This window comes from Fukomys damarensis, unplaced genomic scaffold (assembly GCF_012274545.1).
Source record: "Fukomys damarensis isolate Sample0158 unplaced genomic scaffold, DMR_v1.0_HiC HiC_scaffold_36, whole genome shotgun sequence".
Lineage (NCBI taxonomy): Eukaryota > Metazoa > Chordata > Mammalia > Rodentia > Bathyergidae > Fukomys > Fukomys damarensis.
The window spans coordinates 13,910,929-13,926,277 of NW_022900948.1; the positions used below are offsets into that span (position 1 = coordinate 13,910,929).

The following is a 15,349-nucleotide window of genomic DNA, read 5'->3' on the forward strand; positions in this document are numbered from 1 at the left end:
AATGCTCTAGTCCTTTTTTAGGGGACAAAGGCATCGATTTTTCATTCAGTGCTGGGCTTAAACTGTCCATCACCAATATATGAATGATTCCAGAAACATTTCTCCCAACCTTTAGGTGGAGCCTTTGGTTTCTTAGAGGTATAAAAAGGACAAGCATCAGTTAGAGCCTGCCATGTGGGTGGTTCTATAGTTAGCACCTGCATGACATTCTTGAATGTAGTTCCCTTGCTCCTGGGAAAATCTTATTATTCCAATCTGATGGATGAAATGATGCCCAAAGAGGTTAAACAAATTACCCGTGGGCATATTCCTGACGGTCGGACTCTGGGTAAGCTGGAGTTACGTTAGCTGAGTCAAAACATGTGTGAGAAGGACACAGGGTATCTTGTGGAGGTTGGGGAATGAGCTGCAGGTGAGGCAGAAACCAGGGACTGAGGGTATCAGAATTCTCTCCTTTTATCTCCATTCCTCGTGTTTCTCATTCATTCTTCTCTCTTCCTACAGATGGGTGCTCCTCCTCCGGGCCTTAGGGCCACTGAAGTCACCAAGTCCTTTTCCTTCTTCCTGTTTCAAGATCCTGAATCGGCCCAGAGGAGAATCACATTACGCAGAGCAGCTGCTCACCTGACCCACTCTGGGTGAGCTAAGTGCACAACCCCAGCTTGGCAGACCAGTAGCAAGGAGCCAACCTCTGCAAGCTCAGCCAGGGACTTACAGCAACTGGGCTGCTGTGAAAAGCTGTGGGGTTGCGACTTCTGCTGGTTGCCTGCTCTTTCTCGGTGGACGTCTGTCCAAGCAGCCCCTTCAGCTCCGCACTGTGCAGATCACAGAGGACCCTAATGAAATAGTTGCTTGGGATCTCAGAATTGCCCTCCCTATCTCGACGAGGCATTTCTTGCAGGGTGGTCTTTGCTTCCAGGTGGGGCTTAGGCGGATCCTAGGAAGTCATGATGAGCCAGTCCTTGCGGGGCAGGCAAGGCCTCTCTGTGACAGTGGCCCCACTGGAACCTTGGTGGTCAAGTTGCTGATGGTATTTGTGCTCCGTACACAGGTCAGTCTTGCTCCTGATTGTGGCCCCTTTGTGCATATGCTAAGCATATGGATATGCTCAGTTAATACTGCCCTGAACCTAATTCATTCAAAACACAAATCTAGGAAAGGGAGTCGGTCCGGAATCGGGAGAGCAGCTCTCCAGCCTGAGCCATGGTGGAGCCTCGTCAGGTCATTGTGTGCCAGGTCCCAAAGGTGGTGCTGGCCCAGTACCCAGCCAGCTCTCCTATTCTCTGCGGGCTGCAGCACTGGGTCCTGTTTGGAGGAAGCTCTCACCTGGGGTCCAACCTGGGGGGAGGAATCATCTTGGGGGGGCACACAGTGGCGTTCTGCGCTACAAAGGAGACCTCCTGAGATCTCGTCAGCCTGTCACAGCTGCCACAATGGTCCAAAACCCAGCCGGCCAGACCCCTCTGTGCCAGACCCAGGTTGTCTGTTGGACATTTGCCCTACATGTCACCCAGGCACCTTAGGACGTCCTCCTATTCATACATTGTCCTCTCCCCACCTCACTCTTCAAGATGTCCTCTTCAGCATCCAACCCTGGGGTGATCGTCCCTACTAGCTATCCAACCACTCAAGCCCAGGAGTTATTCTCTACTCCTTTGTTCAGGAAACATCTATTCTACCTAGTGCTGGGCCCTAGACGTAAACACACCGGCAGGCCCAAGAGGCTCACAGGGTAGTAGAAAACACAAAAGCACAAGTGTGCTCTCAGCCTGAGGAAGGGACGTGGTGAGTTTAGCAAGGTCCTCTCAGGAAGGAGGGCTGGAGGGTCACTGGCTGGCAGGCCAGGTTCAGCGGAGGTTTCCTGGAATAGGTGACAGAGGATTGAGTCATAAGGAGAGAGAGGAAGGTACGAGGGGAGAGGGGTGTGTGCTTCCACATGGGGCCTATAGTCAGGCCAGGCTACTGCGGTATAACGCGCAGGGCAAAGGCATCTTCAGAGAGGAGGCCAGAGCAGGTGCAGGTTGGTTTTGTGGGGAGTGGAACATCTACTATGACCGGACTTTGTCCTTCAGGCAATGGAAGGCCAATGACTCCAGGGTATGGATAGGATGGATGGTAAAGAGAGCTACAGGCAGATTTGTATCTGAATGACCCCTCTTGGAGGGGTCTGACTATGGAAGTAGGGGGAACAGCTGTGAGATGAAAATGCACATGACAGAACCAGAACTAGGGCTGTGGAGGAGAAACAAAAGAACCATTCACTAGGGGTAAAGAGGAAGACCATGAATAAGCTAAGAATGACTTCTCTGTTTCGGAAGGGGTGCTGGGAGGCATGGCAGGCCTGCAGCGGAACTGAAGCATAGGGAGGAGAAACAAATCTGGGGGTAATGTGATGAGTTCATGTTTTAAGAGCAGAGTGCTCAGTAGGGCAAGCTCAGGAAGAGGGGTCCAGTAGGAAGCAAAGTCAGACTCTCTGAGACCAGTCTGAGTCATGGCTGTAAGAGTTCAATCAGGGGTCTGGATGTATATCGCTCATTGTTGGGGCACTTACCTAACACGCACAAGGTCCTGGGTTCCATCCCTAGCACCACAAACAAAACCAATGAAATAAAGAGTTGAACACCTAGATACTACAATTAGTCCAGGGAGAGAATGTGGAATGGGAAGACAGGGTGGAGAAGATAGCCACAGATTAGGGAAGCCCTAATCATAAAGGGATGGGCCAAGAAAAAGAAATGGAGAGAGAGAGAGAGAGAAAGAGATACAAGGATAGTGAGAAAAAGTACAACAGCCAAAGGGATACATTTTAAGAAATGAGCATTGAGAGACAAGAAGAAATGAGCAAGCAATGTCACAGACCACACAGAAGTTCATCAAGATGAAGACTAGAAAACGTGCATTAAACTTAATGTTTAGGGAGCCACTGGTAACCTTTGATTGGTAAAGGGAGGTTTTGATGTAGGAACATAGGAGTTGAGCTCATGCAGGAATCAATCCTATTCAATAGAGAGGGAGCTCGATTTTCTTTTTTCTTTTTTTTTGGTACTAGGGATCGAACTTGGGTCCTTGTGCGAGGCAGGCAGGGGAACCATTGAACTAAATCCCCAGCCCAGAGCTTGATTCTTGTTTTGTTTTGTTTTTGTTTTTTGAGACAGGGTCTCAAGTATGTAGTTGAGACTGACCTGGAACTCACTATGTAGCCCAGGCTGGTCTCAAACTCACAGTGATCCTCCTGCCTCAGCCTCCCGAGTGCTGGGATTACAGGCATGCGCCACCACAACCGGCCAGAGCTTGATTCTTAAAATGAAACAAAACTGCATTTGCGAATACAATTTTAAAAAGTTTTAAGTATTCAAAAATTTTTCATTTATACTTTTAGAAGTTCCTTTCTTTAGGAAGTAAACAGTATACACAGTAAGGCATGAGTCTGAGCTGTCTTGAGCCTGTCCTGCACAGATCTCTAAAATATACTTTCTGTAAATGGAATCTACATTAAGCCACGTTAACATTTATAAGCACATAGATCAGGATTGTGCAATCAGACTTGTACTTGGTGCTTGGCTTTGTACAACAGTGCCCCCTGTTGTACATTTCATGCAGAAGTACTTAGTATGAGAGCAATGCTATAGAAATACTTATTGATAGGGATACATTGTAATTTAAATAAGCAAGTTCAAAACACAGATGCTTTCAGCCAGGTATAGTGGTGCATGCCTATAATCCTAGCACTCTGGGAGGCTGAGGCAGGAGGATCACTGTGAGTTTAAGGCCACCGTGGGCTGCAGAGTAGGTTCAAGGCCAGCCTGAACTATGTAGTGAGACTGTTTCAAAAAGCAAAAGCAAAAGCAAAACCAAAACAACAAAAAAAACCCCGAAACCCAAACCAGCCAACAAACCACCTCAAAACAGCAATGAAAAACAAAAACAACAACAAAATTCCAGATGTTTTGGAGTGGATGCATGTTTGATTTAGGGGGCTTATGCATTGCAACATTAGAGACATGACTGTTTCTTCATTTATTTAGGCAATATGGTAAACTTACTCAGGAAAGAGAAGCGGGGTAGGGATTCTAAAGCTGAAAAGGAAGTCTTAAAGAAACTTATCGACACATCTTGTGAGCTGTTAGTTACTGGCAGACTGCTTGGTGTGAGGCTATTATCCAGCCTCCATACCTTCTTTCTACATGTAGACCAAGAACCAGAGGTTTGAAGTGAATGTGGGTTCCTTCTTACCTAACTGCCCCTCTCTGTAATGGAAAAACATTCATATTAATTCTGCAGCACACTTGCAGATTGCAAGGTAACATGAAGCATTCCTAGCTGTCACTATATTGATTTTTCTTTAGGCTTGGTGTGTGCTTGTGCATGTGTGCGGGGGATCAAACCCGGGGCACTTATAGGCATGTGCCCCATGCCCAGCTCGGGCTTTTTTATTCTTGCACTTCCTAAGTTTAGTAGAAAGGTAGTATCCATAGGTTACGAGCACGTGCACCTGCAAACTTCCTTCTTCAGCTTCCTGAATGCTGCTGGGATTACAGGTACACACCACCACCCCTGGCTCAACAAATTAAATAGCTGTCAATCCTAAAGGTGTTAAGTAAATATATGACTTGCAGATTTACTGAAACAAAAAGCCCTATTCTTTTTTTTTTTTGGTACTGGGGATTGAACTCAGGACCTTGCTTTTATGAGGCAGGCAGCGGTTACCTTTTAGGTGTAATGACGAAACTCACCCTAGGGAATGTGCACCTGTACATGATACATCCCGCTCCTTTTGTTCCCATACTCCTCCGACCCCTCCCCTATGTACAAAAGCTTTGTTTCTTTTTCCTAGTTTCCCTTTCTTCTTGTCCCTTTCTCCCACCCTCCTTCCTTGTTCCCCTTCCCATTTGAACATTTTAAGAAGCCCTATTCTTGCATTTTCCTTTTTGAGACAGGGTCTTGCTATATAATTCAAGTTGGCCTCAAACACATGGCAATCCTCTTGCCTAAGCCTCCCCAGTGCTGGGACTATATGTAAGCACCACCACACTAGGCTTTATTCTTGAATTTTACCTCGGGCAGCATAATGAATTTCACAGCAACTTAATTTGCTCTGAGTACATATCACAGCAATGAAAGTTACATTCATTCAATACAGTGACATTTGTCATACTGTAGTTTAAGGCATGGGGTGATATAATTGAGAAGTCTTGGAGTGTTAATAAAATTCAAGCCAGGCATGGGGGAGCACGCCTGTAACCCCAGCACTCGGGAGGCTGAGGCAGGAGGATCACTGTGAGTTCGAGACCAGCCTGGGCAACACAGTGAGTTCCAGGTCAGTCTCAACTACATAGTGAGACCCTGTCTCAAAAAACAAAACAAGCCAGGGATTTAGCTCAGTGGTGCCACCACCTGCCTCACACGTGCAAGAACCTGAGTTCGATCCCTGGTACCAACAAAAAACAAAACAAAACAAGAATAAAATTCAATTCTTTAGAAACCAGGTAACCTGCCTGGTTCTTGGTCTACACCTGTGTCATCTAACATAGTAGCCACAATCTACAAGCCTAGTCCAAACTGGGATGTATTAAAAACTGATTACATATTGATATTTTGGGTATGTTAAAATATATTAAATGACTTCAACTACTTATTCATTTTTGGCTTTTTGAGACAGGATCTCACTATATAGTTTAGGCTGGCCTTAAAACTTACAGTGATCCTCCTGCCTCAGCCTCCTGAGTGCTGGGATTACAGACATTCAACACCATTGCCTGGCCATCAACTGTTTTTCAGGTGGTTACTAGAAATTTTAAAATTATCCACATGGTTAATTCTGTTGAGAGCTTTGTCTATCCAGCTCATTAATCTGAAGTACAGGTGACCTAAAACACTTGGCTGTGATCTACCATATTTATAAGGATTTTATCACATAATGCAAAACAGGGGCTTGTAATGTATGAAATTATAGTCAGTGAAGGTTTTTTTTTAGCATATCCTGCAGTGCTTATGGATATTATCAAAGCCTACTGAGAACAATGAATTGGCAAGGATGAAGTCCTGATATAGTGTTCACATTTCAAGTTTTTTACAGACGTCTAGGACCACCATTACACAGCAGAAGAAAAGATTAAAAGGGCTTTTAAATGCTCTCACATGCAAAGGTCACCTAGTCCATGCTTGTGGTTCTTTGGCCACAACCAGCCTCTCCCTACCTTACTGGGTACTAACTGACCAGATAAATGCCTTAGCCCTAAGCCTGCACAAGCTCAGGGTTCAGTGACACACTTAGATGTACTCAAAGTATGGCGCACACACTCTTCTAAAGTATTAAAATGGGGGGGCGTCAGGATTTAATCCAGGTGTGATGGTGTGTGCCTCTAGGCCCAGCTACTGAAGAAGTGAGGCAGAAAAACCACGTTCTAGGCCAGCCTCGACAACTTTAGCATTGAAGTTTGCCTTAAGAAAAAAAATAGGATTTGATCATTTTTCTGCATTCTTCTTTCAGGTGAGTATTGGATCCAGTCATAAGTCACTCTCTCAGTAAAGTCTTTTATTAGTGATGGTGAAAACTTTTAGAGCTTTCAATGATACGAACAGCCTGCTGCAGGACCTGTGCCATAGGTTTGTCGCCACTGGTCTGTATGTAGATAAAGGGGCTATTTTTATTTTCTTCCTTTTGCAAAGAAAGGTTACTATAAAAAGTGGAAAATGACAAGCAGAGGCACCCTTTTCTCTTATTATGTTGACGGGGGCCAGAGATGTACCTCAGTGGTTCTGTGCCTGCCTGGCGACTGCAAGGTCCTGAGTTCAATTCCCAGTACTGCGGGGGGTGGGGGGAGATGAACTCTGGTCTTTTAAAGATATAATTATGTATAATGTGTTATACATTTTTTTTTTTTTTTTTTTTTTTTTTTTTTTTTTTTTGAGACAAGGTCTTGCTGTATAGTTCAGGCTGGCCTGGTGATGCTCCTGCCTCAGCCTCCCAGGTGCTGCCAGGCCCAGCAATACTAGTTCTTTTTGTTTATAAGTTCTTTATACCAGTGCTGAAAATATAAATCTGAAATATAGTTCAAAAATTAGATCCAGCAGCTAGCAGCTCAACCTAGCTCTATCTTTCCACTGGAATCTCATACCACTTTGCACACAACTCCATCCTTCTTCCTTACCATAGTAATGTGAAACACAACAGATGTTTTAAGTGTACATCATACATTTATTACCAACAACCCTCTCAACTCCAAAATTGGGCACAGGGATTAAAAATAAAAATTCATCGCACTACTTAGTAAAGCATTACTAGTAACTTTCATAAAAAATGTACAAACTTTGTTAAAAATTTATCAAGCCTTCAAATGATTTGGTTACAGATATTTATAATACATACATTTAAAACTATATGTCAACTGATACAATGGAATATGATTTGAGGAAATGACTCAGCAAAAGATTCCAACAAACACCCCTGTGAGAGCTTTCATAATCTGAAACAAATAGCAAAATGAGGTAACCAAATGTACCAACAGGGGAAATATCTTTAGGCCTTTATTAGAAACCTATTTGAAAAATATTCTCATAAGTTGGTAGATCACATTCAAAATTATTACAAGAGGTCCAAATTTAAGAATCTTAACAAATCAATTTTCTGAGAATGTATAAAATCTAAATATGCTTTCACATTTTCCAGATTTTGTAAAAAAAAAACCAAAAAACTCAGGACAGAAAAATTCTGAGATCTTGATATTTGGAGGCCTTGAGATGTTTTGTGGGGTATGTTAAAAAATACCAAGCATAACAATTCATGTCCAAAACCAAAAACCCACAAAAACCCCCCAAAAGACCCATAGCGGAGTTAAGATGGTAAAGCCAACATTGTTTTAGGAGGAAAGAAGACAAAGGCAACAAATCTACATCTGCCTGCAATCTGTTGCATCATCTGAGGTGACAACAGCTAGGCTGAATCAACTGTTCTTTCTCACTTGCTGGCTGCACAGTTGCTCACTGTGGCCAGTCTGAGATGGTCAGAACACATGCATATGTGCTCATAACACACCAACCACTAAGTAAGCAAGTCTGGATACATCTGTTAAGAGCCCCCATGCAAAGATAAGACATTCTCAAAGAGAGATCAGTAATAACAGTGCATAATTAAACTCTGGACTTTACCAAAACAAACCCTGCCACCTCCTGAATTGCTGACTGCCTCTCAAAAATTTACTGGAAAAGGGACATTATGAACAAGAATTCGTAGTCAGAAGGGAAGAAAAAGCTACTTTCCTAGTCATTAGTACAATGTGCCTTGTTAATTAGGTATCTCTATAAATTAGAAAAAGTGCTTTACTTGCATGCTTCAATAAAATGAATACTGAGTGTAATAGTGTTACATTAGATCTGTACAGATATAAATTTTTTTGCAGCTATATAAAAGAGTCTATATATAAGATAGGCTTTTGCCATTTTAAACATGATTTTTAATTAAAAAATAAAGATTAAACTATATGTGATCTGTATGTAGCTGATTATTATATGCCAGTAATTTTGGTCTTTAATACACTCTTATTCAACAGAAACAGGAGGGGAATTCTAATGATTTAAAAGTAATATGTGCATTTTACCACTGTTTAGGTATACTTCTGAGACAAATCCAGGGGCAAAGAGAAAGAATGTAAAATCCTATTTGTATGATTAGATAGAGGCAACAGTGTAAAATTGTGCTTCTGTGTAAATTGACTTTACTGAACTCTAGGCTGTGATGAGCTTATTATAGACTTCAAGGGAGGGCAAGCAGCATGGCAGTAACAAGTAGTTAACACTGTCTGAGTACAAAACTGACTCAAAGCCAACTGAGAATCGAGTGAGGCTGGCAGCAGTTATCACAGTCCTGACTGGAATAATGCAGCATGTGCTACTGCAAACAAAGTATGACAGCAACTGCAGGAGAGGACAATACTGAATATACTAAAGAATGAGAAAGGAATCTAAACGTTGTAGGGGAAAATGACTTTGAACAATCTGAATTACGCGCAATGAATCCATTTTTTAAAAAAAACATGGTCAGGTATTACTTCAGATCTACTACTGAAGGTCAATTCCTGTTTGACAGCATTATTATTTCATACAAAAATCAAACCTTCATTTATACTGCAATATTCTGGATACTTGTTTTGAACTTTTCTCATTCAAACAAAAAAAGGAAAAGCAGCACAACATCAAAGCAAATCAGGTCTAAGGAACATGAACTGTTACAGCACTTGATCCATCCTGAAACAAGGGTCTCAGTGAGAAGCTCATTTACTTACAAAAGAACTAAACAACTTTCAGCCTGGCAGGTGAATTAATATAAACAGAAATACAATCTTCTTAAAACAATTTAGTTGCCTATGAGAACTTAAAGAACACATATCAGAAATCAAACTGAGTGAACAAATTTTGTTCTGGTAGAAGTCAAGAAGGCAAGATTTTATGGGGCCAGTGGTATTTCTTAGAAATATATTACTCAAATATCTTCAGAATAGACTACAAATCTAAACATTAAAAAAAAATCAGGTTCTTTCTGTAAGACAGTTACTGGAAATGTAAAGGAAAAAAAGTATCAACATTCAAATCAATGATTGAAATGCTAATATTGCTAACTGATTATGTATGATATTGCACCTTCTTTTTGGAAACAGCAAGTTGGAGATTAAAAATTTCCTTTTTACAATAAAAAGGTTCATGGAGTGAGTTTATGTTACACTTTTTTTCTTGTGTGACCCATTTAGGACCACCAAGGAAGTGAAGGTGACAGCTGCCTGAAGCAAAGGAAGAAGGCTTTTCTCATTCCATTCATTGGGAGGGAAGAGGATGAGTATTCAATGCTTATAATTGATGCACCCTTAGCAATCAGTGTGCAACAGCAAACACAAGGGGAAAAACCAGTGTACAGTACTAGTGCTGTTTAAATAACACACCAGATTATACATTGCAGCATAATTAAAACTACACACACATTCTTGGTACATGCTGGTATATAGATCTCATACACACAAGCTACCATGCCCTCACACAAGTAGTTGCACACTCTCTCACACACAGATACATTTATCACCAACAGTCATTCATTGCATTCATTTCCACTCACAGTTTCTGAAGGCTCTATATAAGGTAGATTGCTATATCATCTGGAGCTACCATTTTTTTTTTTTTATAAAAGCACATGCTAAAAGATCACGTCCACTGTAATCTTGCAGCAACACTCGGAATGATCACACAAAAACCAGGGAATGTTAGTGCACACACAAATTAAGCTAAAGAAAAAGTCTTTGGAGTTCCAATCACACAGTTAGTATAACAATCCCATAATTGTGAAGACTATTTGTAAGCTTTTATAGTTGATTAAGTCACACAGTGCAAAGAAAGGTCCATTGACCCTTTTGGTAAAGGGAAGGCTGGAAGCCACACAGATTAAGTTCAATGGATAGTCCATATATACATGTGATGAGGAACACCCAAACTAAATTTGTGCTCTTAGGTTGGTCATTCTGAATCCCGATGTACTTCTGAAGCATCAGCTCGGCAAATTGGACAGGTACGATTTGCCTAAAAAAGAAAAGAGGTACTTTGTCTGAAATGTAGTTTATACAAGGAAATACATTAAGAACATTGGGGAGCCAGGAGTGGTGGTGCACGTCTGTAATCCCAGCACTAAGGAAGCTGTGCAGCCTGGGCTATACAGTGAGACCCTGTCTCAAAATCAAACAGACAAATTCAAAACCAAACCAAAACAACACAAGGTACTACTTTACTTGAATATAGTGTTTATAATCTTTATCCTTTTAAAGAGCTACAAAACAATCATGTTTTAAAAAATCGCCACAAGGGCCAGGTATTTTACTCAGTGGTTCTGCCACCTGCCTCACAAGCGCAAGGACCCGAGTTTGATCCCTGGTACTCCCCAGAAAATAAAATGAAAATAACATAACCACAAACCTCTGTATAACCATGATTACCCTCACTGATAAATTTACTAATTGTCTTAAAAGTAAAACCTCTGCTTTCTCTCCCCCTTCTTGCAGTACTGTGATTAAACTCAAGATCCTACACAGGTAACTTTTGGCTATTCTTTTTTTTTGTACCAGGGATTGAACTCAGGACCTTGCACTTGTGAGGCAGGCAGTGGCATCACTGAGCTAAATCCCAGGCTTGACTTTTGGCTATTCTTAATGAAGCTATAACACATTAAGTGGTACTTAGGAAAGCCTCATTGTAAAACAGGAAATTTTATCTATACTCATGGATCTACTCACTTCTTCCCTGGTTCTTAAACCCATTCTTCTATTTCAACAACTGGTACTATAAGCCAAATTGCTAAAGCCAAAAACATAAACATCACTTATCTTGTTCTCTTACTTCTTGTAACTCCTTATTCACCAAATGGGATCATTTGAACATGAGATAGCTCTCACAGTCCTTTTTTATCCAGCTGCCACTATACAGTTTTTTAAGTTGCAGAAATTGGCCTTTAGTTTCTGTATTAAAGCCTTTAATTTTGATACAGAATCACAACTTAGTATAGAATACCCTAGGCTGTCAGATTTATACAGCTAGCACCCCACCCCATCCTGCTGACCAGAGAGTGTACAGGCATACCCAAAAACACACTGCAGCCTCTCCAGCTGGTTGAGCTAGAAAACTTGAACCTCTCTGACTGGAACCTCATCCTTACTCCATATCCCTATTTCAGATATTACCCCTACCATTCCACTCTCTAAATAGCAGATAATGATCTTTCTAAAATACAATCTCAGCTATATCCTTTCCCATTGCTCTCAGGATCAAATCCAAACTCTTTCACACTTCAGAATGACTTCCCAAAAGATTAGCCTCTGGTTATAGTTTTGAACCCTCTTCCTTTGCCACTGTTCCTCAGCCTCCAGCTATCAGCCATATGGAACATGTGGTTTTCTCATCATGCTCTGTTCACATGTCAAGGCTCTACATGTATATAATGCTTTCTTTTTCTGAAAAGTCCGTCTCCAGGATTCAGTTTGGGCTAAGATGGGTCTCCTGAAATGTGCTTGCTCACAGAAATGATTTATTTCCTTATTTATGTCTTCATAAAACTATGAAGTTACCTAAGTCAGTATTATCTGTAAATCAGAACTCTATTTTTAAAAATAACAAAGTTGACCATTTAAATTCTTTTATTGCATCAATTTTTATTTCTGTTACTTAATTTCACCTGATATAGTCAGTGATGTGAACTGATCACATCAATTTGTGATCAGTTAAAAAAATACATACACACACACACACACACACACACAGAATTAAAACAGTTTACTTCTGTGCAAATCTCTGGCAAAGGAATCCTAGTGAAGTATCCTTTTAAACTCATAAAGGAAACTGGTATAATTTAAAAGTTCAGGTCCTGTTCCTATGCATCATGAGAAAATTAGGAAACACTGATCATTAAGGACAGAAATTTAGTTTCAGATTTTACATGATCACTCTCACCATGATTATAACTTTATTTTGTTTATTTTTTTGGTGGTGGGGATTAAACTCAGGGCCTCAAACATGTGAAGCACATGTTCTACCACTGAGGTCTATCTTGGGCCTGCAGTTAATTTTTATCAATCTTTTTTCTTCATCTGAAGACAGAAGTGTAAAAAGCTGAGTTTCAATTTGCTCTTGTATTCACCCCTTCCACTAAACCATAAACTTACTTTAATGAACCTATGGTCAACAACAGAAAATTCAGTATATCCTTTACAGATATACATTACCTTAAGCCACTTGTCAACACACTTGGCATGGAACTCATGGTTACAGGGTAAGACTCTAAGTAGCTGCCTTGACTCAAAATCACACATGCATACTACACACCTGAAAAAAGCAAAAAATATCATTAAACCAAGGATGGCTATATAAAGACAGTAACAAGCGATGGTAAAAATATAGGGAAACTGAAACCTTTGTGCATTGCTGGTAGGAATATAAACTGTATAGCCATTTTGGAAAAAGTGGCTGCTCTCAAAAGGTTATAAACATATGCATATGGTTACTCTATGAACCACTAACTCACTTCCAAATATATACCCAAAACTGCAAACATATATCCACAAAAAACACTTGTAACAAATGTTCAAAGTAGCAGTATACATAATAACCAAAAAGTGGAAGCAACACAAACGACCATCAACTCACGAAAGAATATTATGTGGTATATCCACACAATTGGGTATTTGGTCACAAAAAGGGATGCTTTACTGATACAAAAAAGAACTAAATTACATGATTCCATGTAGGTGAAATCTACGGAGGCACAAAGTTGATAAAGGGTTGGGGGGAGGTATTAAGGTGAAGGTTGGAGTGAGTTTCTGGGGTGATGAAAAGGGTCTCAATTTGTTGTAATGGTTGCACAACTCTACAAATACACTAAAAACTACTGAACTATACATGTTAAAAGGATGAACTCTATGGTATGTGTAAAATATATATCTCCCATGTTTTACATTTATACATCCCAATAAAGCAGTAACTAGATAGTGTGACTAAGAAATTTAATTTTAAACTTTATTTAAATAGCTCTATGTGTCTAGTGGCTACCTTACTGGTCAGCATAGACTCTTAGATACGTAAGTTATCATGTTTCCTTTGACTTTTAAGAATTTTATTTTGTAAAGAAAAAAAGTAATTTAATAGTGATGTCAGAAAAAGTACACTTACAAAGTCTGTTCTGACTGGTGGTTGTTCGGATTGAACCGATAAGAAGGAAGTTGTTCAATATCTGCTTTTGTCAGTCCTCGAGGCTTAGCCTCTCCTAGTCGCTCTGCCAGATTTAACAGGGCCTGTCAAGGGAAAAGGAAATACATTTTCACCTTTCTTTAAGTTTTCTATCCCAGTAATATTCAGAAAGTTTATTTTACATAGAAAAATTTAAATACTTATAAAAATAAGAAACAGCATAGTAAACTCTTATATACCCATTACTTGCACTCAGTAATTCATTGCTACTGTTATTTCATCTATCACATCTAGCCTAACTCCAGATTATTTGCAACATAACCAAAACATGGTGCCAGGAATTTAGCTCAGTGGTTCTGCCACCTGCCTTGTAAGTGCAAGGTCCTGAATTCGATCCCTGGTACAAAAAAAGTTGGTATTATTTTTTCTATATGTATATGTAAAACTCAAGCACTTTTGACATTTTTGGCTGGATAATTCTTTGTTGTGAGGCTATCTGATGAAGTACTACAGGATGTTCAGCAACCTTTGCCTCTACCCACTAAATGCCAGTAACTCTCCCTGGTTTCAGGAACCAAAAATGTCTCCAAACACTGTCAAATATCCCCTAAGGTCAAAACTATCCCCAAGCTGACAGCCATTGGTCTACAAGACTTTTACTTAATTCAGAATACAGCACTAATAGAATAGACTTTCACTTACAAATCTGTACCAAGCAGCACACAATCTTTAAAATAAAATTTGTTATTTGGTACTAGAGTTAAAGATGAATTTAGATTCTTTAGCTTTAGGGAATATAGTGAAATGACTGTGTAGTCAGGCAGAGGAAAGAAATTTAAAAGCAGTTTTTCTTCTGCCAATTTCTTGGCAGTAAAAGCCCATCTTTTCATGAGAGAGACCACGAACAGAAAATCCTCCAAGGTCCTTTGCAAGGCAAATGGCTCCACTACTGAGCCACATCCCTGTCTTATTTTATTTCTGGCAACAATACAGAATGAGTAGAGCCGATCCATCAGTAAGATAATATTGTAGGAACTGCTGCTATCAGAGATAATGCTCATGGACAAAAAGTATCCCTCTGAGATTCCAAACCAGGAATTTCTGATATAGTCAGAGGGAGCTTTCTAGCAGATGTTACAGGGGGTGGTTTTTTAGCTTCATAACAGTAGCACCACGGTGCTGTGTGCCTGTGATGAATTCTCCGTTGAGCTAGCTGCCATCTCTCATAGCTTCATAAATACCAACTTCCTTTCCTTACAGTTTCATCTTGGCATGGTTGACATTTGAATATTGGGCTCCAGATGAGTTTCTTCATATGATAGCACTCTCTATCAGCAGCCGCGAAAAAACAATGTGATATTCAGCTTGTGTTTCGAAAGAATCAATCAAATCAAATCAAATCAATCCAGCAACTCTGCTTGAGGATGGATGGAGAGCCACTTGTCAGAAGAGGCCAGACAACTGGTATTTGGCTACAGGATGATAACCTTAACTGATTTCTTGGCATATGTGGCTTTTTCTCAGAGGCGTATTTTGAAGATGTTCATAGTTATTTTCAGTAAATACTTTCCCTCATTGGTATGGAGAACAGCTACATCCAGGTCTTTGAAGTAATTTCTTTCTCTTTTTTTTTTTTTTT

The 15,349-nt window shown here is 40.3% G+C and overlaps 1 protein-coding gene across 12 annotated transcripts in view; it reads right to left on the reverse strand.

Annotated features, from left to right (window-relative positions):
- Positions 1–10,341: 10,341 nt before the first annotated feature.
- The window catches only part of Rnf38 (ring finger protein 38), an 87,710-nt gene continuing 82,702 nt past the window's right edge, over positions 10,342–15,349 (reverse strand). For all 12 annotated transcript variants that reach the window (XM_010619382.2, XM_010619384.3, XM_010619385.3 and 9 more), the window contains 3 exons: positions 13,693–13,814; positions 12,750–12,849; positions 10,342–10,560 (listed from right to left, as the gene is read on the reverse strand). In XM_010619382.2, the coding sequence (XP_010617684.1) occupies positions 10,498–10,560; positions 12,750–12,849; positions 13,693–13,814 (285 nt within the window). In that variant the 3' untranslated portion in view covers positions 10,342–10,497. The remainder of the gene's footprint in view (positions 10,561–12,749; positions 12,850–13,692; positions 13,815–15,349) is intronic.